General features: G+C 35.7%; 1 protein-coding gene across 1 annotated transcript; it reads left to right on the top strand.

The window, feature by feature from the left end:
- The first annotated feature begins 792 nt into the window (after window positions 1-792).
- Window positions 793-24,707, top strand: LOC113048069 (ceramide kinase-like). The gene is made up of 13 exons (XM_026209571.1): window positions 793-1,121; window positions 6,271-6,402; window positions 6,581-6,703; window positions 7,897-8,022; window positions 8,766-8,832; window positions 10,312-10,457; window positions 15,054-15,128; window positions 15,782-15,934; window positions 16,048-16,153; window positions 16,450-16,520; window positions 18,410-18,615; window positions 19,622-19,842; window positions 24,052-24,707. The coding sequence occupies exons 1-13, from the start codon at window positions 971-973 to the stop codon at window positions 24,137-24,139; spliced, it is 1,665 nt and encodes a 554-aa protein (XP_026065356.1). The 5' UTR covers window positions 793-970; the 3' UTR covers window positions 24,140-24,707.
- The last annotated feature ends 3,049 nt before the right edge of the window (window positions 24,708-27,756 follow it).

Here is a 27,756-nt window from a genome sequence, read left to right on the forward strand (position 1 = left end):
ACTAACAAAATATGAGAATGGCATGGCTTTTTCGTGGAGGATTTATTGAAAGATCGTTAAAAAATGAAAAATGAAAGTCATTTCAGAGGATGAACAAGTCATTTCAGTTTATTTAAAGATAACATTGTTCTTCTTTTCTGTAATATGCATAGATTAATCGTTCTCAATAATAAAAAAGAAACGTAAACGCGATTTTATAATATGAAGGATATAACTTAAATAAGCAATAGCTGCATGTAACAAAACAACAAATCATGTTAAATGATAAAAAGTTTCCAATAACAAAAGTAGTGTATATTTTCAAAATACTGTTGAAATGGCTTAACATGCGTACACAAAACCGGTTACACATCTAAAATAAATAAATAAATAATCCCAATTTTTTTCTTCGTATCAATTAATTTACTGAAGTAATACTGCTTGCTCTTAAAGGAGTCGACCGTGGTACTATAGCTAATAAGAGGAACATATTATATTATATTATATTATATTATATTATATTATATTATATTATATGCAAGATGTACAGTATAAAAGTTCAATACGCTAAATATCTGACAGAACAAAACTGCTCTGTACTAGACATTTTAATTTTAACTTATATTAATTTACATATGGCATGAGTGGCATATGTCATATATAATATAACTTTATAAATAAATAGGTGCTGACCCCTTAATTAACTATCAGTGCCACAATAAATAAAAACAAACAAACAAAGTATTCCAATCATTCATATCGCTCCTCCTACAATAGGATTATGTGTGACGCATTTCTCTCGGGCTCCTCCCATCTTATCAGGAACGAAAGAAAACCGCTATGTAGCGAAACTGCTTTAGGAGAAAACGAGCAACATAGCAGCGACTCTAGGATTGTTTACAATAATTCGAAGCGGCGCGGCGGTATAGTATAAACCCGTTTTGAAGATGAAAGTGAGATAACACGTGTGTGTTTGTTGTTAAGAGCAGAAATGGAGAAGCCGTCGCGTCTGTTGTGCTCCGAGCTGTGTGTTCAGCGCAGACTGTTTGAGGTCACATTAAACCGCACGGCTCTTGCGTGGAAAGACACAGAGATCACCAAAAAACACACCGGACGCGCCATATATGGAGCTGTCAAAGCGGGTGAGTTACATATCTAATACAATAATAATAACAACACTATAACATGTACAACACCGGTGCGCTGCTGCTGCTGTGTGTTCTAGTGCGTGTCACAAAACTGACTGAGCTGCCTACCACATCATATGTACAGTACGTCAGTACGTACAGAGAATCGCAGAACGCAGCATTTTTGACCACCTAACTATGATGACCCCCAAAAGTCACTAATGACGTCTTTGATGGCCAAAACGCGTCTTAACGCCCCCGCAAAAAAAAAAAAAAAACTTCTCAGTATATGTATCTATGATGAGTAAAAATGCATAAAATAATGCTTAGAAGTGCTGTGTTGAATGGTGCACATTATGCATTCAGAAATAAAGGTCTATGATGTTCAAAACACCACTAAAGCATGGTTATAATGCGATAAACTCTGCTGGCTCAGAATCCATCTATGGCGCCCCAAAATTGTGTTCTTGTTGTAAGCACACGTTCCAGAAATGCTGCTGACTCCTGACTGAGTTCAGTGCAGACTTGAATGTTGCCTTACACGGAACTTGTCTATGAGGCCTAAACATGCAAATATGATGCTAAAATGCTGTTTACTAGGTAGGTAGTTCACTAGGTAGAATGAAAGCCATGATAATAAGGTAAAATATACCATTTCTTGTCTAGATTGTTGATGAAAGATGAGTTTCTTTACAAAAGACTTTTTCTGCTCCTAAAACAGCAGTTAATTTGTGTATACAGAGTGTGTGAAGTGTTCTCAGACTGTGCTGGAAGCTCAGAGAGGTTACTCATAATCTAGAGGAATTGGATTGTCTTCCACCTTTCTGCAGCACACACACACACACTGTGCAGTCCTGTCCTCTCTTCTCATTGCTCCTGGTCTTTGGTTGGGATTTGTTTATGAATCTGTAGATGTCTGTCATACATTAACTTCTGGGGTTGGGTTGTTATTTGTGTGACATAACCTTGTTTTCTGAAAACCACTCACATTTATCATGAAGCATGGATGTTCACAAGATACTCAGGGATCTTTTCAGAAGAAAAGAGTGACCACAAATGACGGTCAGGTCATTGTGTGTAGGCGGACTCCAACATTCCAGACAGTGGGTTTGAATGCAGCTTTAATCTGTAAATGTTAGACCGTTAACGTTTCAAACCATGTTATTAACAAGGGAAAGATGTGTTGCAGTTCTCTTTCAGCTCTTATAGAGAGAAAAGTTCGATAGTATTTTGAGTTTTTATTGTTGTTCAATGTGTTTTGCTGATGATATTAAAGTTTAGGATCCTTGTCTTATATATTTTGAGCCTAAGTTTGGTTAACTTGTTACAACCATCTCCAAAACTAACAATGCCTAGTATCACAGCTAAAACAATACGTTTCCAATATACTTCAATTAAATATTGCTAATAGAAGAATAAAGTTCCACAAAAATCACAACCTTGCATTTAAAATAAATGGCAGATGAACCTTCCTGGTGTTTTGTTTGATCATCCTAGTAATAATAGTTTTATGTAAAAGAGCAGCTAAACATCTTAAAGGGGTCATATGATGCAATTGAAAATTTTCCTTAAAAACAATGATATAATAAACCAACCTGTCCTCCAACCAATACGCTTGTATAGGTCGTTTGTCCAAATCCCTGAAATACGACCAATCAGAGCGTATACTACAATTACGCCCCTATCGGCAAAAGAGGTGTAGCTCAGTTAGTAGATTATTGCGTTATACCTTGATTTCATGCTATCTTGGGTTCGATCCCAGGGAACGGACGTGCACGAAAATGTATGTGCTCAATAAATCATAATTTAGCATGATTTCTGTGAGGGTTAGGTTTAGGGGTGGGGTTAGGTGTGGTCATTCAAACGAATAAGCCACCTACAGTAGTAAAATATGTAGGAAATACTGTGATCGGTGTAAAACGCTCACACATTGCATTTAAATAAACGTGCGTTTTGATTGGTAATGACGTTATACGTCTATTCATGACGACAGACGCAACGCGATACTGTCGTTATTTTTACGCCCGCTAGAGGGCGCTTAACTTTAAAACGTAAATATAGGTCGTAATAAATGCTTGCACAAATGACCTATATGGTCGTTTTTTTGTTGGAGGACAGGCTCTAATAAACCTTGTTTGAAGTGAGTTTGGCTAAAAGAACATTTTGGTTTTGTCTATACTACTATGTAACTTATACTATACATACTGGGTTAAATAGAAAAGCATTACTAAAAAGAGACTAAAATACAACTTTCATTGACTAAAACTAGACTAAATGTCATCAGTTTCAGTTACTACAACTAAACGAAAATAGTCATGGATAGTTCTGACTAAAATAAGACTAAAATGCTCAGACTTTTAGTTGACTGAAACTGGAATAGACTAAAAAGAGTAAATATTTAATCCCAAACGAATCAAGGTTTTGGTTCATTGGAGCCAGATCTTTGCCCATGCGGTGGATGCATTACACAGCTGAGGAGAAAAGTTGAGAACTGGGTGACCTCCAATACTAAGATCCATTACACAAAGCCGGTCTTGATGGATATTTTCCTCAGGGCCATGACACACATGAAATGAAGTTTCCACCCTGCTCAAGGTAATTCAAGACGCCCTGTCATTGCTCAATTACAGGAGCTCAAGAAAATTCTTATCCTAAATATTCTATTGTCATCAGTACCCAAATTGTTTTGATTTGTTTCTCAGTATATTTCTCAGTGTTTGCAGTGCTGTTTACAATTTTTTGTGACTCACATGAGTAATGTCCTGCAACATGATCCGCGTCAGGATCCATAGGTAATGTACAGCATATAGACTGGGATAGTTCTTTCAAACAGCTGAGATAAATGTGAGGTTTCCTTTAGCCTAGTGCAACCCTCAAGCTTTAATTTGTTGTTCAAGTGATGTCATGAATGTGGTAGGCCTAAATACAACTGCAATCTCAAATGTGCCTTATTGCCATATTAATACCAAGCATGCCTGGGAGGTATGACTTGCACATTGTTTAAAGGGGAAAATCCCTTCTATTTTTTATTTAGTTTTTTTGTTTTTGTCACATGAAGTCACATGAAGTTCTTGGAAATGGATGAAATATGTCCGTCAGTATTTGTACTATTTATACTATGGTTTTAATTTAATAATTTTTCTCTATACACCAATAGTGTAAACGTGGTGTAACTGTAATTTGCAAGATGCAGATGTAAAAAAAAAAAAGGTGTGAAAATGCAACCTGTGGACTGGGATTGTTGTTCTAAACCGTAGCTATACTTGCATATGTTCTTCAACATAAATTGTATATTTTGGTTTGTCTAATAAATAGAAAATGCAAATAATTAAAATAAAATGCTAGTATTCACTGAATTTTTTTAAAAGGCTGCTATTTATGTAATAAATATCTAATATTTATCTAAATATTTAGGTAATAATAATAGGTAATGTAAAATAATGACTAAAAATAAATATATAAACAAAGAATACATGCTGTTCTACCATAGAGTGTAGGAAAAAAAATATACATTTCACCATGTGTTTTATTTATTTTTATTTTTTTAAACTGCCTATAATGCCTAGGTATAATTTGAACAGAAATTAGTGAAAGGAGGTGAATGGACTGTAAATAACTGGATCAAAAGAATGTGTTTTGTTTTTTGCTTTTTGTGAAACAAGTCTTATAACCCCAAAACAACATTTGGTGCAAAAAAAAAAAAGTAAAAAAAAAAGAAAAAAAAAAAAAAAAAGAAAAAAAAAAAAAATATATATATATATATATATATATATATATATATATATATATATATATATATATTTAATTTAACCCAATATATATATATATATATATATATATATATATATATATATATATATATATATATATATATATATATATATATATATATTTTTTTTTTTTTTTTTTTTTTTTTTTTTTTACTTTGTGTAATTATTTAATATTTATTTCTTGACAAAATGTTTTACAATTTTGTGGCCCAAAATTTTTAAATAAAAAAATAAATTGTGCAGTCATGTTTACTGTTGTTCAGTGAATTTTCATAGGCAAAATCCAGTCATTTCGAAAGGAATCCAAGCGTTCAGGAATTTCATATTAGGGCAAAAGATTTACGCATGCAGATTTCGCAACTATTTCAAGTCAAATTATTTCTGTGAAAATTCATAGAACAACAGTAAACTGATTTGCGGTGTTGACCAACAGAATACTGCTATGTGAACATTAATTTTATTCTTTGTTTCATTATTATTGTTGTTGTTAGTATTATTATTATTATTATTATTATTAGGTCAGATATTGTTAGTGGATTCTAAACTAAGAAAACTAAAAATAAATGCAACATAAAAAATCCTAAAATCCCCTATGAACTCTATAACTCTGCTGCTTCATCTTTACATCTCAGCTTTTTACCTCATGCAGTATTCATCCATTATACAATAACTCCCTAATACAAGTATCATGAAACTTTTATCAGGTTGTTGTTTCCATGTTATTATGCTGTTAGGTTTTTGACTACATTTGGGCATATGGTTTCATTAGGCGGTATACAAATGAAATATACTTGTTATGTCTCATAAATGTGTAATGAAGTTTTAATGAAGATAAATCCTTACTTTAGGTTTATCTGGGTATCAAATAAAGTTTCTGAAGGTGTACTTTATTCCAATCCACATAACTCTGTGATCTTTTGAATGAGGTTAAACCTCATTGACTTCCTCTCCAGGGGTTTTCTGGAAATTATGTTACATAACACAAGATTGACTCATTTGGTCACAAGCTGTCAGAATGCAAAAACCTGTTTTGCTTAGAGAAATTTTCCCTAGCACAGAGACAGGGATGATGGAAACTGACATTTACATAGTGTCTTACTGCACAGCAAACAAAATGAAGCAGTCGACTTATCCCGGAAATCCCAAAACTCACATTTTGCAAACCCCAAGTCAAAAGAATTTACATAATAATTTACAAATGTGGGCATTATTGGAAAAAAATAAATAAATACAAAATCCAACACTGCAGATGATTTGAGAGAAATTACGTTATTCGTTTCGTTTATTTAGCTGACGCTTTTATCCAAAGCGACCTACAATTGCTATATACGCCTCTGGAGCAACTAGGGGTTATGTTTCTCATGTTATCTGACCCACCTCTCTTCTATACACAGGTATTCATTGTGTCCCAGTGTGTGAAATTATAGCAGTTCAGGAAAAAGAAGATGACTCTCCTTGTAAAGACACTGGGAAATGGCAGAAGGTTCCTCCGAGCCCAGCGGACTCATACCAGCATGCTTTCACAGGTACACCATCATATTCAGACCGTCATCTGCTTATCTGGCCACTGATAATGGGGGAATACATAGCTTGTTATTTTATCTATATGATGTGAGTGTGCTATCAGAACAATGCTGATCATGCAGGTCTCCTTTTACCTAGTTTTTGGAATAATGTTGCATTTTCGTTTGTGTTTTTTTGCAGTGTTCTACGTAGAGAGGATGAGGCAGCACTGCTGGCGGTGCAGCAATGTGACTTTTCACTGCTCTGAACATTCCACGTGTCTGCTCTGGGTCCAAACTATTAGGGAACAACTTGCATTGTTGAGTGCGTCCTGAACCGTTTATTATTATTATTATTATTTTCTGTATCTGAGAAGTTCACTATTGTAAAATTACACACACATAAACTACACATAAAATATAGCGGGGGCTGGGGGGGTGTTTGTTTGGGGCTGTTCTGACCCAATGATTAGAGAGTCCGAAGGTTTCGGGTTCGAGTTGTAGGTCCAGCAGGAATTGTTGGTGGTAAGAGTGAATAACCAGAGCTCTCTTCCACCCTCAATACCACGACTGAGATGAGACCCCTGAGCAAGGCACTGAACCCCCAAATTCTCCGTGAGCACCGCGGCAATATGGCTGCCCACTGCTCCGGGTGTGTGTTCATGGTGTGTGTGTATTCAATACTGTGTTTGTGCACTTGGATGGGTTAAATGAAGAGCTCAAATTCCGAGTATGGGTCACCATACTTGGCCACATGTCACTTGGCCACACGTCACTTCACACTATAGCAAAAAAAAGATAAGTTATTGTTAAAGATTGGTCAGTGATTTCCACACCAGTTTTATTTCACACCAGTTTACCTCAGTAACTGTTAATAACAGGTCTTGTTTATAATTTTGAAAAAAGTAATAGTTGCAGAATAGTTGCTCGGTGTCCATTATGTGTATTTACTGTGAACATGTTTTTCAATAACTTATCGTCTATTCATACCACACATTTGGTAGTACATAATTATGGTATACATAAATAATGGACCCTAATCCATGGTTGGCATATCGTGATAAAACCTCTCTTCCCTTTTAATGTTTGTTTTAATCTGCCAAATTAGCTGGTATTTCTGCTAGCCACTTTGTTTCTGATCTGTGCTTGGTAGCTCCGCCCAAAGAGGAATCTCACCCAGTTAAAAATCTTTATCCAGCTGTATACTACATATCAAATATGTTCTGATCTGCTTTAAGTTTGGACAAGCAAATTATACACAGTTGTGCCAGTTTAGAACATTTTATTTATTTATTTATTTACATTTGAAATAACCCATATTATTTCTTACCAATCCTATGGAAAGTTTTGGGGTGTTTGGATTCTAGTGTAGGCATAAGTACATTGTTGGTTTTCTCTATATTGTCACATTAGAGGAAGTTTTTCAAAAGAAACTTAATGAAGCATTTTTGACTGCCTAGGCTGACTGTTGTCAAACAAAAACTCATTTTAATGCTCTGCCCACTGCTCATTCCGCAGCCAATCGACCAAAGAATTTGCTAGTGTACATCAACCCCTATGGAGGAAAACAACGTGGGAAGCAGATTTACGATCACAAAGTGTCCCCCATCTTTTCCCAGGCTTCCATTTCCACCGATGTGATTGGTGAGTGCACGTCAGCGGCCTGCATTAACATTTAAATAAAAAATGAGCTTTTATGCTTTGCAAATAGATCTCCATTGGCAAATGGCCCCACATTCCAACCCATCCCACAAATATGATTTTATTTACAATGCCATCTATTAACGGAGCTGGTCATAATGCAAACTGTGATAGTCAATAAACATAGAAATGCAAAGACATCCATTATTTATTAAGTTTGAGGAAGGAAGACCCTGGGTCGGTGTGAACATTAGCTGTTAGAGCTGAGGTTTGCAGGCTTACTCAGCAGTTGCTTGAGGGTCTTCCTTTTACAACCATGCACACATTTTGTAAATGGTAAAGCACATGTCTGGCTGGACAAATACCATTCAAACCAAATCATTAGAGGAGCCAAACAAGATGTTCTGCCGACGGTTGAATAAGCTCCATTCATCACCTTTGGCATATATCATCAATGTGATCCACAGGGGTCAGTCCTAGGCCCCATTCATTTTCAGCACATCCCTCCGAGTTACAGCTTTACATCAGTAGTGATGGTAAAGAACCGGTAATTAAATGTACTGGAGATTGTTTTTCACCCCAACTTCAGCTTCATCATTCGATGTGGCTGATTGATGGTCTCTATCAAGCCAGCAGAAAAATACAATTTAATTGCCAGATGAACATAATGATCTTTCTCTCCTCTCTGCTCAGCCTCACTGTCACTGTCACCATTAACAATGGCTTTTTCACTTTTGTTTCTATAGTTACTGAGCGTGCAAATCATGCCAGGGACCACCTCAAGATGGAGGCTGATCTGAAAAAGTATGATGGGTGAGTGGGTGTCCTGTTGGGAGATTACGGTCACTGTGCGGCGACTCTTAATTTGCCCAGTGAGGAATGCGTCCTCTGCAGCAAAACTCAGATTAGCATTTGCACATCAATGCACATCAGCCTGGCACTGCTGTAGGCGACGGCGAGCAGCTTGGGAAATGACGACTGCAAATAAAGTGGCTTTTGGTGACAGCAACATGGATGCTGCTTCAAAGCTGGGCTAGAGGCGAGATTCACACAACAACTCTTGAGTGCTGGGTCTGGATTTTTTTCCCTTTACCTTTTAACGTGCATTTCTGTGTTACAAGCCACTTTCACACATAAAAGTTTATAAAATTGTGGAACTTAAAAGTGCCCTAGAATGGAAAACTGTCTTTAACTTCGCATAGTTTAATAATAAGAGTTTTATACATAGAAAATACCTCAAACACCATTGTTTCCTCCTTGATGTAAAACTAGTGCATGCAAAAGACTACTGAAAAAGAGGTGAATCCCAACATAACACCGACATTACAGTCAGGATTGTAAATGTTTACACCCCCAACATTTGCATAACGTATACCAGCCCATCTTCTAGGCCAGCCAAATCAAAGATTTGCCAGATATTGCTATTAAAAATGAATAACAATACACTAAAATTGTTTCAAATCTTGAGCAATTAAGATAAGATAAAGATGGAACGTCTTTTTTATTATTAACTTCTTATTTATATATATGTGTGTGTTTGTGTGTGTGTGTGTGTGTGTCAAAAAAAGTGGAAAGACGAGTAAAAAGAATGCTTATAACAGCTGGATATGGCAGCAACACGGAGGCTGCATCCATGCCCTCACTCACAACTCTCTCTCAAGCCTTGTTTACTTCACCAGCATCTCACAGCGATCATGCTCATACCACAGATGTTAAACACTCTTGCAGTATCTCTCAAAATCTGTATCTTCATCGGATACTCGTTCAAACATGTAAGGTTGAATGCCCTATCTTTCCATCGTCCACGCCGGACAGTAGAGATCTGTTTGCTGTGTGAGCCATGCTGTGAAACAGCCAATGAGAGCAGAGCTCAACTGTATTATTCATGACCCTTCCAAATAAGGTGATAACAAGACCATTTAATTCTAGAGACAAATCCTAGGGTTGTAAATGGACATGTAAATATGTCTTTTTGCCCTTACCTAAGCCACATACCTTCTATGTGTTTCTAAAAAAAACTGAAAAGAACAAAAACAAAAGTGATGAAAGCAAGCACACAAAGAAATCAGTGGGGGCACACAGAGAAGGTTCTATCTTCATCTTTACCAGAGAATCACATGAATATTTTAACCTAATTTTTGTTAAAAAAATGGTAGCAATTACCTTTTTCGATTTTATTTATGCAGAACATTTTTGTAATATGAATAATTGTATTTATATGGAGATTTAATACAGAAACTTTAGTTTTAAACAAATATGCATTGAAGTGATTAGTGCTGTCTTTGTCTGCAGTGTGGTGTGTGTTGGAGGAGATGGCATGTTCAGCGAGATTATGCATGGCCTTGTCTCCCGTACACAGCAAGAAGCAGGTGTGGACGACAACTCTACGGAGGAGACCCTTATGCCATGTGGACTTCGCATTGGCATCATTCCTGCAGGTTGGTCTACAGTTTTGTTTTCCAATCCTGGTAATCGAGCATGTACCCGACAGGTTTGGTACATGTCCCTTCACACACCCAATTCAGTTCATGAGCACTTTATTAACAAGCTGATGAGCTGAATCAGGTGCATCAGATAAAGGAGGCATCCAAAATGTGCAATGTTGGTGATGCTGCAGGACTGGGAATCACTTACAGTCAACAAATATTAGAGTCTACAACCAAGACAGTCCTTCAGAATAACTTTCATTGCTTTTTTATGCACGTCACATCCTTGGCAGTGTTCCTGTAGGCATCTGTCACCCACGGTTTCATTAAAGCATTTGTGTTTTGAGATATTTCCTAGTCATTGGAAGTTTTACACTTGTGCATGGGTACGGCTGCATAATAAAGGAGAACCGTGGGAGATGTATAGCTCTCTACCAAAACCTAGTGAGCTGCCTAAAGAGCATGTTTAGGCATCAGAGGTGCACTCACAAAATAATGGAAAGCAACATTACGTTGCCTTCAATGATACCATTTTTTGATCAAATTATATTGGGTCATTCACACCGAATAAACAGTACAAAGAGTACAGAGTACAGAGAATAGGAAAAAAAATTATAATACTTGGTCAATACTTTGGCAAAGACGTTATTAATAAATGATGTAAAATGAGTCGAATAAAAAGACTGCTGTCCTGCACCGTGCACAGAATTGCTGGCTAAGCTCTTGTGAAGGGCTCACAAGAGCTCTGCCAACAATTGATAAATGATGACTGTGGCTTATCAAGTCGTGTTTTCCGATATCACTGTTTGCCATATAAACCTGACAATGTCAAACCCTTAAGAGTCCAGGTTGTTATCAGTTACATTATCAGCATGTGTAAATCTATTTATGGTCTTATCTCACGTTGTCCAGACACGCAAGGACTAGTGACAGTTTCTACGAACAGCTCATGGTCCATAATCTTGTGTCTGGATGACAACTGATCTGAACTACAAGGGAATCCGAGACAAATCTTAGACTTCAATGTCTAATAGATGAAACCACTGACCAAAAATTTTTAACATTTATAATATCATGTTTATTTGAAAAAGTACCATGTTAAAATGGACGAATACCATTTTAGCCGAGATGTTTTAGATGCTGACTTAATGTTTTTTACAAAAAGGTTCTAAGCTATTACCTTGCTAGTTTCAACATAATAATAATAATTATAATAAAAATACCTTAATTTAATACCGTAATACCTAAAATCTTTATTTATTTACATGATCTTTCTTGTTTGATCTTGGTCATGATCTTGGTGATCTTTTTAAAAGGGATCCTATTATGCCCCTTTTTACAAGATGTAATATCTTGTAGTGTGCCCAGGATGTTTCTTTAAAGTTTCAGCTCTAAATACCACACTTATAATTTATTATTCCATGTTGTAAATGTTTTTTATGTAAATGTCTGTAAGCTGCCAGTAGTAACTGTAGCAGAATTAATAGTATCATCAACTAATCTGAACATTCAGTGTAATTACATAAACACTCCACAGAAAATAAAAATGTGGCCACAGAAAATAAATTTCTTACATCTTCTTAGATCATTACAGCATGTCAAGTCACCTTTATTTGTGTAGTGCTTTATACATTACTGGTTGTGTAATGGGTAAAAGAGGGTAAGGTGATGAGAGAAGAGAGTGAGGCCTTTTAACTTCTATGGAGGTCACGCATCTAGGGGCTCAGTGAGCCAATGGTGACTTAAACTTTCGGAGGGAAAGTTTACGACTCTGTCTTTGAACAAGGTATTTTGCATTTGGAATTGGATTGGGTGCTGATGCAAAAAACTATTAAAGATTCTTAGAACACTAATATGTTGCGTGGGTATCAACATATATTATACACTCACATTTAGATCTTCAAAATACGAATTTGTAGATACCAAAAATGGTATAAGTGAGGTTACATTAACTAGTGGTTCAATCATAAGCATGCATAAAACAGTATACAAGTACAAATACAGAAGAGTAATAATACACACAATGACCAGGGGAATGTTCATGCATAGAAAGATTGTCTATGAATTAATGAAAGGAGACCTTTTCTGTAGGGAGCATTTGTCTGTTTCGGTGGGAATTAAGTAAGAGGCAGACTCTGTCTACAAGTTGTAAAGTTGTATCTATTTACTGTTTTAACCAGAGGTCTGCTCTGTTCTTTTAGGGTTATTTGCATTTTAGGATAAGGGTTCATAGACTCTCATAGTTGGCTTGTTGGTTGGGTGAGGGGTGTTAGAGATTATTTGTTTAATATAATATATAATTGTGTGTCTGATTTGTCCAGGCGTTACACGTGGTATTTGTATATGGTAGTTATTACATTACATTTACATTTATTCATTTAGCAGATGCTTTTATCCAAAGCGACTTACAAATGAGGACAGTGGAAGCAATCAAAAACAACAAAAAAGAGCAATGATATATAAGTGCTATAACAAGTCTCAGTTAGGTTAAACGCAGTACACGTAGCAATGGCTTTTAAATAATATAATAAATAAAAAGTTATAGAATAGACAATAGAAAATATAACAGAATAGAAAAAGAATAGAGCAAGCTAGTGTTAGGTCTTTATTTTTATTATTGTATCATAAATGAAAAGAAAATATATAGAATACAAAAAAATTAGTTGTTACATTTTTTAGGGTCAAATAAAGATGGAAGAGATGTGTTTGAAGCCGATTCTTGAAGTGGCTAAGGACTCAGCTGCTCGGATTGAGTTGGGGAGTTCATTCCACCAGGAGGGAAAATGTAACTTAAAAAGTCCGTAAAAGTGACTTTGTGCTTCTTTGGGATGGCACAATCAAGTGACGTTCACTTGCAGAACACAAGCTTCTAGAGGACACATAAGTCTGAAGTAATGAATTTAGGTAAATGGGTGCAGAGCCAGTGGTAGTTTTTTAGGCAAACATCAATGCCTTGAATTAGTAATTCAAAATGTTAATAATAAATGTGAGCAGCTATTGGTAGCCAGTGTAAACTGATAAACAGAGGTGTGACATATGTATATTCTTTTCAGCTCATTAAAAATTAGTCATGCTGCAGCATTCTGGATTAATTGTAAATGGTACATGGATATGTTAGTTATTACCATGTTATGTAGTACTATCACTAGGTGCGTTTACATGGACCCTTTTTGCTTCCATCGGAATGAATTCATTCTGATTGACGAATCCGAACATAGTGTTTACATGAACGCTGAATAAAATAATTGCGTTGATGTGCGCGTTTACATTTCACAAGTTTCTGATCGGATTTACTCTTTTGACATGCGCACACTGCATGAATATACAGAGTTTCAACTTTACTTTAGCAAAAAAAAAAAAAAAAAGTTGAAGTCGGCCGTGTGCCGCCATCTTTTAGCAGAACTTCACTTGCGTTAGCACCCCATTGACTCCCATTCATTTTGGTGTCACTTTGACAGCGAATAACTTTACATCTGAGGCGTTTAAAGACTCCTTTTGTCCATTATCTATGTTACATTATGGCCACGTAGAAACAGTTTTTGTAAAAATAGGCTAACGATTGCGTCATAACCACTCAACTCTCTTTCGCACAGTAGAGAAATTACCGTACAGACAGGTGGAGAAGCTCGCAGGCAATTAACTTAATATGGCGTACTGGCGTTACATTTTAAAATACTATACAAAATAATGAATCAGAATACTTACTCTCCGCTCAAGCTCGCTGTCTCTGCAAGATTAACGATGGCAGTTTGCACGCACAGCCACTTAGAAGATTTACATCTGTCAGACAGGTTGCTGACGTCGTCAAGCTTCGTTTGAGTCTGCGCGTCAGAAACGGAAGTGCTAAAAAACGCTAAAAATGGGCTTCACTTGTCTCAATTGAGTTCCAATGGGGTCGCTGTGTCCATTTCTTTTACTGTCTATGTTGTCAATCCGATCAAGTGTTTACATGACCTCTCGCTCTAATTACAAAAGGGATAAACCACCCCTTACAATCCAATCGAAATTTTAGTCGGATCGAGCCAATTTAATCCGAATGACGTGTACAGTACAGTAACGGCAACATGCTGTTTATTGCTCTTTAAATGGTTTTATCATGATCTATACAATTTGAACATGAACTATAAGCTTTTTTTTTCACCTCTCTAGAAACAATAAAGGAATCATAAAATAATCTGTCTGGCACGTTTTGCAGATTGCAGGCAGTGTGTTTTTAAACCTTTGACCTCATGCTTTTATATAAGCTTTCTGAGGAAGAGGAATTAGATTACCAGACAGCATATAAGAGACCGAAAGAGGGCTGAACTCATCTGAAATTGTATCTCTCTATATAACAGTGCCCTGAAATGCCTCAGCAACAGTTTTTTCAAGATCAAAAAAAAAAAAAACTTTCTTATTCTCACAGGGGCTGAATAGACTAAAAACTCCATTGGCTTGTGATGTTTGGTTAGTGTTCACAATTGAAGGTTAGATTGCAGCTGCCCCCGTCTGCCAGCAAAATTGAAAATGAAAGTGTGATTTTCATACGTTAACCTTCAGACTGAATTATGAGAGATGGATTTAGGTCATTTCTGAACCCCTGACCCATGAAATGTGTTTTTGAAACAGGTTCGACTGACTGTATATGCTACGCAACGGTTGGCTCAAATGATCCTGTCACCTCAGCACTGCACATCGTTGTGGGTAAGTGGTCATCTCCGTATCTCCGCAGTATGATATACATACCTAGCTATGTTTGCATATTTAGGCAAATAAATCTTTAGTATTTTAAAGCTAGGACTGAGCTCTATGACAGAATGTGTCATGCAAGGGTAGAGATTCTGGTATTATTTTCTGAAGTGAGCAACTTCACAAAATCACATTTTTTTATTTATTTTTTATTTAAGCATGTTGTTTCTTGTCTTTGTCTTTGAAACTGAGAAAGAGATATGTTAATAGTGACTCTTATTTATATGAGTAAATATGTTGTAAAAAGAATTCAATTATTCTACAATACTATACTGCCTGTGTTTGTAAATAGCACATATGACATAATATAAATCTAAATATGTTAGGATTTTTTTTTTTTTTTTTTTTTTTGGTAAAGGCATTTATAATGTACCAATAGTTACAATATACAACACGGTATTTATTTATTTTTTTAATCACTGTAACTTACAGCTTTGACTGACGTATTGCATAAATAAAGCATTACACCAAAATGGAAAATGTTTAGTGTGCTACTTTCACAGATACATGATTTCACAGATGCTCTGTTCTTAGATATGGCAGCACAAGATCTTGATGTTATCAGCCTGTGTGTGTTTTTTTTAAATCCATCCTGGCTCTTTCTGCAGGTGATTCTCAGCCAATGGATGTCTGCTCAGTGCACAATGAAGACCACTTCCTGCGTTACTCTGTGTCACTATTGGGTTACGGGTTCTACGGAGATGTACTGACAGACAGTGAGAGGAAGCGCTGGATGGGCCCGGCCCGTTACGATATCTCAGGTACACAGGAAAATATATCAAGATTGAAATAAGTGATTTTTTAAATGTCTTTCTGCAGGTTTGAATATAAGTTATTGTATTTTATGATTTATTTTTGTATTTTTCATTTTCAGGTGTTAAAACGTTTCTGTCACATCGCTACTATGAGGGAACGGTGTCTTTTTTACCTGCTGAAGGGAACTCAGGAACTCCCAGAGACAAAATGCTGTGCCGATCTGGGTAACTGCTCTTCTGTGTCTTTTGTATAATCATGATTTTGATCACAGTCATTCTCAAACCTATTCACTGTATATTTAAGATGTAAATACATATAAATTACAATGTAATTTATATAAAAAAAAAAAAATATATATATATATATATATATATATATATATATATATATATATATATATATATATATATATATATATATTTGACCTTTGCATATATAACCTTACAAGATTGTATTTTTTTATTATTTACATTTTTTTTTTTTTTTTTTTTTTTTTTTTTTACATGTTTCTGTCTTGCAGGTGTAGTATCTGTCAGCAATCGTCTTCTGATGACCTGGTCAGCAAAAATGAAGACAGCGTTTCTGATGCTGGTAAAGAGCTTTTTTGAATACTCTGGTGTTAAACTGAGCTCGGCATTGACAGAAAGTCTCATATCTGCCCTGTGGTAAATACGCCCACCCTCAGGACAGGTCAACAAAGTGCATTTCTAGCCATGATTTGCAATGCTCCCATCTGTCGGCTCGACTGGCACGCTGTTTGTGAACATTAGGCCAAATGGTTCAAGCCGCCGCCTGACTGATCATTTAGAGAGTACACACACACACACACAGCATATTATCTCTGCCTCTCAGCTCCCTCAGAACAACTGGCACCTCCGTTACCCAGCATTCTGTGTGTTTACCCTGAGCACTGATAAGTGCTGTTTACAGAGACACACTCCCTGCCCTTACAATCCCAAATTGGCATTTGTGCATGATGATTTCCTGAATGCTTTTAGCCTGCATGACAAATAGAGTCTTGTGGGAAGAATAAGGGGAAGAATGATGTAAACAGGAGAGAGAGTCGAGGGCCCTTCATCATTTAGCGAGCGCCAAAGCTAGACATGCCTTGAGATTTACTGTCACCTGACTTTATTTATTTATTTATCTATATATATATATATATATATATATATATATATATATATATATATATATTAAAAAAGATATAGCTACACTCTAAAAACTGATTTTTCAAGTTGTAAATAAAATTAATCTTGCAAGGTTTACAAAAAAAGTATTAATCCAGCATTTAGTTTTGACTCTACTTCAAAATGTTGTTAAACTCAGTGTTACTTGCCATTTCTGTGTAATTATTTGTGAAATTTACTTGCAATTTCTGAGTCAAAATCGCTTCAAGGTAAATCCTACACCTTTTTTTTTCAGTGTAGATTTTTGCATTTTTTAATGTAGTGCAAAACTGATTGCTAATTTTAAGTCAAGTCATTTCTTTATATAGCACTTCATTGTTATTGTTATAATTGTTCAATGATAGTTCAGAGAGCAATTCTGCTATAAGGCAGCTATAAGAAAGAAAAAAACAACAGTGTCACACAGAGGTCAGTTCAGTGTTGATTCAGTTCCATTCAAGAATATCAATTATGAAATGAGTTCAGTTCAGCTCTGTAGAAAACAGCAATTTCATCATCCAGCTCAGTTCCGTTCAGTCCTCATCCAGGCCTGCCAGTACAGTTGGTTCATTAATATTGCTGGATGTTAGATGCCCCCTAATAAGCAAGCCAGAGGTGACAGTGCCAGGGAACCCAAACTCCATCAGTGACAAAAAAAAAACCTTGGGAGAAACCAACAGAGGGTTTTGATGTGTTCAGGTGGAAGCCTACTGTAGCCCATACACACATCCGGCACATCCGGAACGTAACTGTCAATTTAGTTACCACCCCTTTTTAGGGAAAAATAAACTAGTTTTCTCATAGTCTTCCACACAAATTAGTGGCAAAAAGCAACGTCCTTTCACAGCCGGCAGTGTGAATAACTTAAGAAATTCCCTTTTTATTTAGAATATGGGGGCACTTTTTCTGTCCTGCCATACAACTAGTCTGGTTTCAATTAGCATCGTACGTTATTCATGATATTTCCATAACAGCAAGATATTGATGATGATGGCAGGTAGCTATGAATTTAAAATTTGGGGTTTTACAAACATTATTGGTGCACCCAACCACACAACAACTCTTTGGCATGTTGTAAAGTTAGTCCACGTCCACATCCTCAATCCAATACTGTATGGCGGTTTGTTTTCCCCTAAAAGTGGGCGTGAATCTGACAAATCGTTCTATGACGCTGCGCTGGTATCCACAATGCTTCAAAAAACAACAACAGAAAAAAAAACCTTGCCGATGCATGTATCAGAGCCTGTGAAAAGGGTCTATAGACTTCACTGTGCAAAGCTATACTAGTAGTCACATGATGTTGTATTTCAGAGTGTCAGGATACATGGACGGTCATCAGAGGAAAGTTCTTGGCCATCAATGCAGCCAGCATGAGTTGTGCTTGTCCTCGCAGTCCTAAAGGTCTGTCGCCGTCAGCGCACTTAGCAGATGGAAGTACTGACCTCATCCTCGTCAGGAAGTGCTCCAGACTCAACTTCCTGTGCCACCTGCTGCGCCACACCAATAAGAAAGACCAGGTTCTTGCTTTTATCTCAACAGAAAATATCAGTAGATTTAACATCTGTGTGTGTGTGTGTGTGTGTGTGTGTGTGTGTGTGTGTGTGTATATGTATATATATTATTATATATTATTATTATATTATTATATATATTATTATTTTTATTTTATTTATTTTTTATGAAAGGGATGAAGCAAATCAATTCGTGTTTCATCAAAGCCTCTGAAAAAAGCAACACTCTCTTAAGCAGCACACTTCAAAAAGCATCCCTGCAGTCCACCAAATGCCTACTATATAATTTATAATAGTATACATTTTAAATAATATGTATATTTAATTAACTGTAAGTTCTTTTTATTTATTTTTTTTTCTTGGAAAAAGAGAAGATAATTTTGTTCTTTAAAGTTTTTAGGTAACAGCAGGGTTTCATAGAGAACCTTGAAAGTCATGGCAATTTGATGTTAAATTTTATGCTTAACTCCTAAAATTCACACAGCTAGAAATGGCTAGATTGTCTTTAACAATCTTTATCCAGTAATCACAAATAAATGGAAATTCATTAGCATTGGAATCTTGTAAAAGTTCCCCTTAATAAAATTACCCAGCCAGTTTATTTCTTATCAAAATATAGTTCTTGGCCTATTTTGTACATATGCAATAAACAGATCCCAAATGTACCATGAAATTATGAATTGAAAAAAATTCAGGTCTCTTATCCTCACTGTAGCTTTATTTATATTATGAAAAATACAGAAAAAAACTGTAAAATTGTGAAATAGCATTATAATTTATAACTATATATAATGTTCTATTATTTTCTATTGTAATATAATTTAGTTATATATTCTAGCAATAACAAAGCTGAATTTTCAGCAGCCAATGCTCCAGTCTTTGTGTCACATGATCCTTTCCAGCCTTTGTGTCACATGAAACTTTAGAAATCATTTTAATACGCTGATTGGCGTTTAATGATATTTGGCATGGTATTCATTAAGCATTACTTGGGTCCCCTTTCTTTCCACAGTTTGATCACTCTTTTGTGGAGGTGTACCGGGTCAAGCAGTTCCGATTTACCCCCAGATACCAGGAGTGTGATTCCGAAGTGGACCTGAGAGAGAGCGGAGCAACAGGCAAGCAGTTTCTTAGTCAGATCTGCAAGGAGCACAGAGCCTGTGGCTGCATGCCTTCCCAGAGCAACTGGAACTGTGATGGAGAGATCCTTCCACACACTGCCATTCAAGTCCGGTAGGTGTCCCTGTCCAGATACGCCATCTAGCTACAGGTAGTGGCACTACTAGCGTAACTGCAGTTTTCAGTAGCTTTACAGTAGCGACACTACTATTAAAACAGTGTAGATTTTCCTGTAGCTAACTACTTTTTCTAACATGTAACGATGTTGCATGACCAGGTGCTACATTCTGTTTTGCATTCTGACGAGTCACAATCCTGTAATGCATTGAAGCAGCACACGCAGTGTCTTTGTTCTGATTAGATAACTTAATTTGATCATTACCGTCATCTGTTGTGATATCACGCATCGCGCGGCTTTACAGTCTTTCCACTGACAATCTGATGATATTGCAAACGATGTACAGGAGTGGATATTTCACATAAATCAGCTGTAATGTATGCAAAACAAAGATTAAAATGTGGTCTACTAGGCTTGCTGCGATAGATGGTGCTGAAAGTGATACCTTTGTTAAGCCACAACACCGGTTACGTCACTTGCCCACCCTGGCACTGACCCCCACCGTCGTTTAGATTTTTTTTATAGTAATAAAAATAATTTAGTTCAGTAAAAGAACAGACAATTGTGAAAAAAATTGTGCCGAATGACAGTTGCATCACAAATAAAATTTTCTTTATCCATTGAGGACAGTGAGTCGAGCTGACTGACAAGAAGAGTGGGGTGAGATAAAGGAACGGATGATTTAGTTTCTAAACAAAATGCAAAATATTTATGGCAATATGGCAATATTTTGCATTTTGAAAAACCTGTTGACTTTTGCCGTTTATCTAAGGTGATTTTGGAAGTTTTTTTAAACATTTGTTTATTTAATTGGTTCCACAGTGTTTATTTATTTTTAATTTATTTGTTTATGTATAATTCATTAATTTATTTTGCATACATCTTTATACATGTTTACTTATTTCCAGTTTTGTATACCTATTTAAACTTAATGTAAATTATTTGTCATTTTGTATTGGGCATAGCTTGCCTTATAGCATGGTGTATGTTTATTAATTTTGTTAATAAAAGTTCTATGCTTTTTATATAGGCAAAATTTAGTTTGACGTTGTAATTTGTTGTTGCATTCAAGCAATTGACACCAAATTTCCACTAATACCTGAAAGTAAAATGCGCAGATCGCTTTTAAGCTATTTAAAAGTGAAGGAAAGCGAGGAAAAGAGGGAAATTTCTAACGACTGTAAAACGAAAAAATTGCTTTATGCCGATTTGCCGCTATTTGAAAGTGAAAGTAAAATGTGCACGCCACGTTTACAAGTTATTTAAAAGCGAAGGAAAGCGAGGAAAAGAGGGAATGCCCCCGCCCCCACAATAATACTGGAATATTTCCTCACTGTCCTAACCCTATGGTCTACGTCGATGACTTAAAGCACATAGAGGAGGTTAATAATAGTCTTTTTAAACTGATAAATTTTTCTTCTTTATTGCACTCTAGTTCAAATGTCTATTTTACAATGATGAACAGTCATAATAAAATCTGTGCCCCACATTTTTGTAATGTACATTAATTGAACAGAAAATTAAATCGCGCTATAGTAGTGTGCTTATCAATTAGTATAGGATTGTTGCGGTGGGATTCATGCAAAGGGCAGTGTTTACGCGTGCAACTGAAGATTGACATCTCCATTCACAGGCAGTAAATACCGCATCAACTGTGAGTTTAACCTGCTTATTTTATGACTCCTCCGTATCCAGTTTAAGTCCCATACATTTTATCCTTGCATTGATGTTTCGTAAGTAGCAATTGTTACACTTTGACAGTCAGTTTAAGATAATATAACTATAAAACTATACAGTAGCTTATTTTATTATTGTTTATTGAATAGTTTACTAAAATCAAATGATTGGGATGCTTTTTTTTTTGTCATTGAAATGGCTTGGAAAAGCAACCTGAATTTACCCTTACTTGCATTACAGTATGTTGGTTTAAACCGAAAATTTTGAACTTTATTATATTTTACTTATAACTTCATTATAATTCTTCATTAATAATTACTTAGTAATTTGTAATGTTAATTGTAAAATAATTAAAAACCTATATATATATATATATATATATATATATATATAAAATGGAAGTAGTTTTAATGTAGCTAGCTACTTTTTCAGAAGCTGTAGCTGATCAAACTACAGTTTCAGAGAAGCTTCCCCAACACTGGATACTTCACTTGAGTGATAACACGCCCACTCTATTAAATTATGAAAAATTATGAATTTAAAAGATGCACGCAGTTTCGAAAAGGAAAGAGTGTGCCATTATATTCTAATTACTTAGAGAATATCATCATTGTCATTGTAATTAAAGGGTGTGGACATCACTGCCACTCACACTCATATATCTAAGAGATGTCACTGTCTCTTTTAGACCTGAAAACACTTGTCATCTTCAGAAAATTTCTTCACTAAAGTGTTTGTCGATTAGTGGAAGCTGTAGTTAAAATGTTGAGGTCTTTTGAGCACCAGATCGTATCATCTCAGCACTAGCATACTAAACTGGGTAAACAATCGGACGTTTGTGGTCTGAGCCTGTGGAAAAGATGTTATTGAAATAAAAAAACTCCCTCCATTGTGCCTGCAGAGGAGTTGTTCTCCTCCCTGATACGCCTAACGGCTCACCCGAAAAGATCATTTCCTTCATGACCCATTGTTCTGTGTCAACAGTGCGTAGCAATGAAATGCTGCTAATTTAATGGCCCTCTCACTCCTAAAAGCTCACCTCCTTTAATTAAAATAGAAGTCCATTCATTTATTCCATTTTCAGCCTCGGTAATTGTTTCTCGAATGAGTAAGCAAATAACCTGTTGAGATAACTGATGATGATACAACGGCCGAAAAAGCCAATAGCCTGGCACTAAACACCCCTCCAGAGTATTGAGTGAAATTAGGGAACATTAAAGAGCCCCGAACCTCCTAAGAGCGCATGCATTTAACTACAAACTTTTCATTCAACACGACGTAGCATTTATTGCTTATCAGCACTTGCTTGTACTTTGTTTTAGTCTAGGACACAACATATTAGTGGTGTTTGCTAAGGCAAGTATCTATATTACTGTTCCACATAGTTTGGGTTAGGAATTTGAGCAAACCATTAAATATTACAGTTATATTGTTTAAATTTGAAATAAATTTAGATTACTTTTTAGCTGAGCCAGTATAAAGGAAAAACATGCCTCTACCTGCATTTGTGCAACCCATACATACAATTCCCTGCAGTTTCCAGTTAATATGAACACCAGTGACAGTATCACATCAACAACCTTTGTCCCTTTTACACAAATTATGATTACAGTGGCAGATTAGCGATTGAAGAAGACATTTTTTTGTCCTGAAAATCCTTGCACAATACTATGTAATACAACACATAGTTAACTTGCATGATACAGCATTGCACTTGTGATGTGGAGTGCTCCGGGTTCCATGAAACACTAGTCACAGTAAAAGAGCTGAAATAGTTGTAGATGCAAGCCAAAACGGCATGGTTGCTTCAGCAAATGAGATTTATCTCGTGCTTGCTTTTGCTAAGACTGTAGTTTTAGGGTAGAGTTGAGTACAGATGGTAATTTATTTTCAAACACATTATCCATTTACCGTATTTTTCAGACTATAAGTCGCTCCTAAGTATAAGTCGCATCAGTCCAAAAATACGTCATGATGAGGAAAAAAACATATATAAGTCTCACTGGACTGTAAGTTGCATTTATTTAGAACCAAGAGAAAACATTACCGTCTACAGTCGCCAGAGGGCGCTCTGTGTCTTCAGTGTAGACTACAGGAGCACTGAGCAGAATAGAGCGCCCTATGGAGGCTGTAGATGGTAATGTTTTCTCTCGGTTCATTTCTATTGGTTCATGTCAAATAAATTTTGATAAATAAGTCACACCTGACTATAAGTCGCAGGACCAGCCAAACTATGAAAAAAAGTGCAACTTATAGTCCGGAAAATACGGTAATTTCGGAACTGCCACAATGCATACAACACAAGCAACGTAATAAAACATCACCAGATTCATGGTATCCACCTCTAGACATTTTTCACTTTGAAAGTGACATAAAAAAAACATATAAACAAAGCAACGTATTATATTTTTGCAGAAAAGTCACCACTGGCGAGTTTTCCCAGTAAGCCTGGATTGGTTTTTATCATGCTGTTCATTTCATTGAAGTGGATGCATTTTGTATGATCTTTCTTTCTTTCTCTGTCTTAGAGTCCACAACCAATTGATCAAGCTGTTTGCGAGAGGCATTGAAGAGCAGCCGGTGTTTGAGGACCCGTTCGCTCACTGTGCAATATAGATCCCCACTTCACTTAAGAAACCTCTAGCTGGATCATGAAGAATTGAGATTCTCTGAATGGAAGCATCACCTTCAGCTCAGCACAATATCATACCGTTTCTTATGCTGTTTTACCCAGATAATCCTCATGAAGATGCTTTGGAAACCCACTGAGCTGGAGTCAACAGCATTTAAACAGGCTGTATTAGTTTTGTGTAAGATAGGATTAGCTGTTTCAGCTAGCCGTTAGTATTGCCGTTTTTTCATTTCAACCCTTGAAGACCTTGAAGTTACTGGTGATATATCTCATGTTGTATGCGACGGCTTCCAGTTGTCAAGCATTTGTCTTCCACCATGATCAAGCTGGTCTTGAGAGTAGCGGAAATTGAATCCCAAAGTCAAATTCCTGGAACTGTGAGAGCTCTGGTATGTTTATAAATACATTCTTCTTGGTTGCACCAAAACACTGTTTTTTCTAGACTTTTCTAGAGGTGGTCAGCTGAAGTTACTGGTATACCAAAAAAGGTTTATGGTTTATGTTGAACGCTTTGTTGGTCATTCAAAAATGATAGTTCTGTTATCATTTTATTAAAAAAAAAAAGAGTTAGATTCTACTGTCAAACATAGAAGATATTTTAAATATGCCACTGATCTCCATAGTCATTTCATCAACTGTATTAAAGTTAGCATGAAGTAATATGTCAAATAGACAGTGAAGCCTACATTAAATCAAATTTACACATGATCCGAACATCATGTGATCACTTTAAAGGAGTCATATACGGTTATTATCCAAATGGCACATCCGGTTTCCCAAAAAAACACACCCCTTGACCAATTCCAATGTATCATTTTCCTCTCTTACCACAGTTGGTTTTGTTTTCCAGACATTTCACACATCAAAATGTAGCATTAGTGAGCTAGATTACAAGCTTTGACAGCTACACAATGTCACTGCAGGGTAAGTGTATGTAAGGCTGTTCATGAGACCGAATGTAAATGTAAATATTGTAGCGCTCTTCTCTGCGTTGTCTTACTTGGTGGCACCTCCAGAGAATATTTCCTCCCTTTATAATGAATTTTGTGTTTTCTGTTTCCTATGCCGATGTCTTATTTCTTCTGAAAGATCTTATTGTTCCTGCGGTATCAAGTTTTTGATAGACAGAGAAATTGCTTTTTGCTGTTATGCATGTCAGCGTCTTTAATATGCAATTTTTTTAAGTGTTTCCTTGAGCTGCACCAGTGACTGTAGAGGCGACAAAACTTCTGTAGCGAGAATATTGTTCACTTCCTTCATAGACTGAAAGAATGTATGGAAGCTGATTTCTGCCACATAAGAAAAAAAAATGCTTTGGTAAATTATAATTATGACATACGTCATATTGATCAATTAGGTCATAATTAGGAAATATATGTTAAAAAATGCTAATAAAATAAAATTCAAAATTATATAAAAGGTCATAATTGAAAACTGAAATAAAAATAAATTAAAGCTAAATAGAAATAATAAAACAATACTGATTAAAATTGACAAAACCTTTTTATATTAAAATAAAAATGACTAAAACTTAATTCTTTTTTTCTACTTTATCATAATTTATTATTAATTATAATCTCATAATTCACTTAGTATCTCATAATTTTGATTTTTGTCATAATTTGTCATAGGCTTAGAATTTAGATTTTCCAAAGGTTATGGGTTTTTTTTTTGTTTGTTTTTTTTTTTTTTGTGTGGTGGAAATCAGCTTCACACTATTGTTGTGTGTGTGTGAATCTCAGGAAGAAATTCCCAAGTAACATTTCACCCTGAAATAAAGACGATTTAGAAATAATATTTTTCAAACCGACAATGGAAACCTTTTTGAAATGTCATTGTATTGTGTATTTTTGCACTGCATTGGGACATTATTTTCATGACTTATTAGCATATATTCTTTTAATCATTGTGCTAAAATATGACTAGGATATTTCTTGACAGTTTTGAGGGGAATCACCCATTTATACTAAGGACAATGGAAATGGTATCCTCAGATGCGACCAGGCAATTCAGATGTCTCAAGAACCTCTGTCGTTTACGAATTATGAACTGTGGCTTGCTGTTTGTCTGTGTAATAGTATTTGTGTTTTGTGTAATATTAGTCTAATGTCAAAACTTTTGCATTTGACACCTATTCTACTGTTCTTGGTAGCCACTTCAGACCTACTTAAACCTAGTACATGCTGTGTACGCACATGATGTGCCACCACCTTACCCTACTGATCCAAAGATAATATTCATAACCCATTTTAATTACTTGAATGTGGCCATAGTTTTTGGTTTGCATCACCTTTGGGCTGCCCTGGTGGCAGTTGTTTATTTACGGCTCATGACAGATGTCTGTGTAATGAACTACAATGGTTGTCCAGTACTGTTTCTATGTTTTCAGTTAAAAGTTAAACTGAGTTCACTTAGTAGGGTGTCACCTTATGCATTCAAGCACTTGTTAAGACTCAGTAATGACTGATAATCAAGTCATCTTGCTGGACCCAAGATGACTTGTAAGACCTGATGTTTATTGTTATGTGTTGAATGAAAAGCAAAGAAAATCCATAAATAAAGTTCATTGAACAACTCTTTGTGTTCTGTGTGGTCAGTTTTGGCATATTAAGTATGGATCTAAGCGTGAAAATCACAAAAACTAGCATGACCATTGCCAAAATCATATTTAACTGCAAAATAGAATTAGATTAATAAAAAATATTGGACCGGGACAATACATGGAAAATAACAGATTTGCCTGGAAGATAGAACTATAGAAATGAGGTAATTTTAATCAGTGGTGCTGCACTGGTTTTACTTTTAGGTGATCCAAAGGAGTACCAAACTTGTTAATTGTACAAAGCTAAACAAAAATCAAATGTTTATATTTATCAATATAACCATGAAGCTCATAAGCCCAGCAATGTGCAAAACTGAGAGCTATTTATGTTGTATTGGTAGTCGATTTCTAGTTTTAGTAATTTAGTTCAAAATACATTGTACTTGGCAGAAACCATGTTTATCCTTGTTCATAGGTTTAAAGGATGAGGGCATATTGTGCAACCTGTCTATGTTCACATCCACCTAATTTGACTAACTTAATTTGATGGATGAATCTCTCCCAAAATGATTACCATAAAATAAAATATTGTTTGCATTGAGGATTGTTTTCCCTGCTGTCCAAAACCCTGCCACAACACACCTGTGCCCAATTTCTGGGTCACAAACCAAAAGATAGCCCTGCCCTTAACTCCGCATTTGTCTTAGCATCATAGATGTGATGTTGCATTCAAATCCTGGTGGAAAGTTTGTATTTATGAGCTGAGAAGCCATAATTACAACAATAGGTGCATCCAAGTCATTTTGGTCAGAGCAAGATGGCAATGTATCTTCTACAAAAGATTCAGCAAAATTGTTTAACTCTATATCAACAAATAAATAAGTTGCTTTTTTTTTATGGAGATATTGTAAATTCAATCATCATATGCACAGTTTTACAATACTATTGAATTTTTAACATCTATAATAACAATGTCGTCAAAAATTCCATCTGTACAGACATTACATCTTTTCCGTCCCCTCACATTTTTGTACTAGATAAGTTTGGGGGTGGTGATGG

This window comes from Carassius auratus, chromosome 29 (genome assembly GCF_003368295.1).
Source record: "Carassius auratus strain Wakin chromosome 29, ASM336829v1, whole genome shotgun sequence".
In the NCBI taxonomy this organism is placed as follows: Eukaryota; Metazoa; Chordata; class Actinopteri; order Cypriniformes; family Cyprinidae; genus Carassius; species Carassius auratus.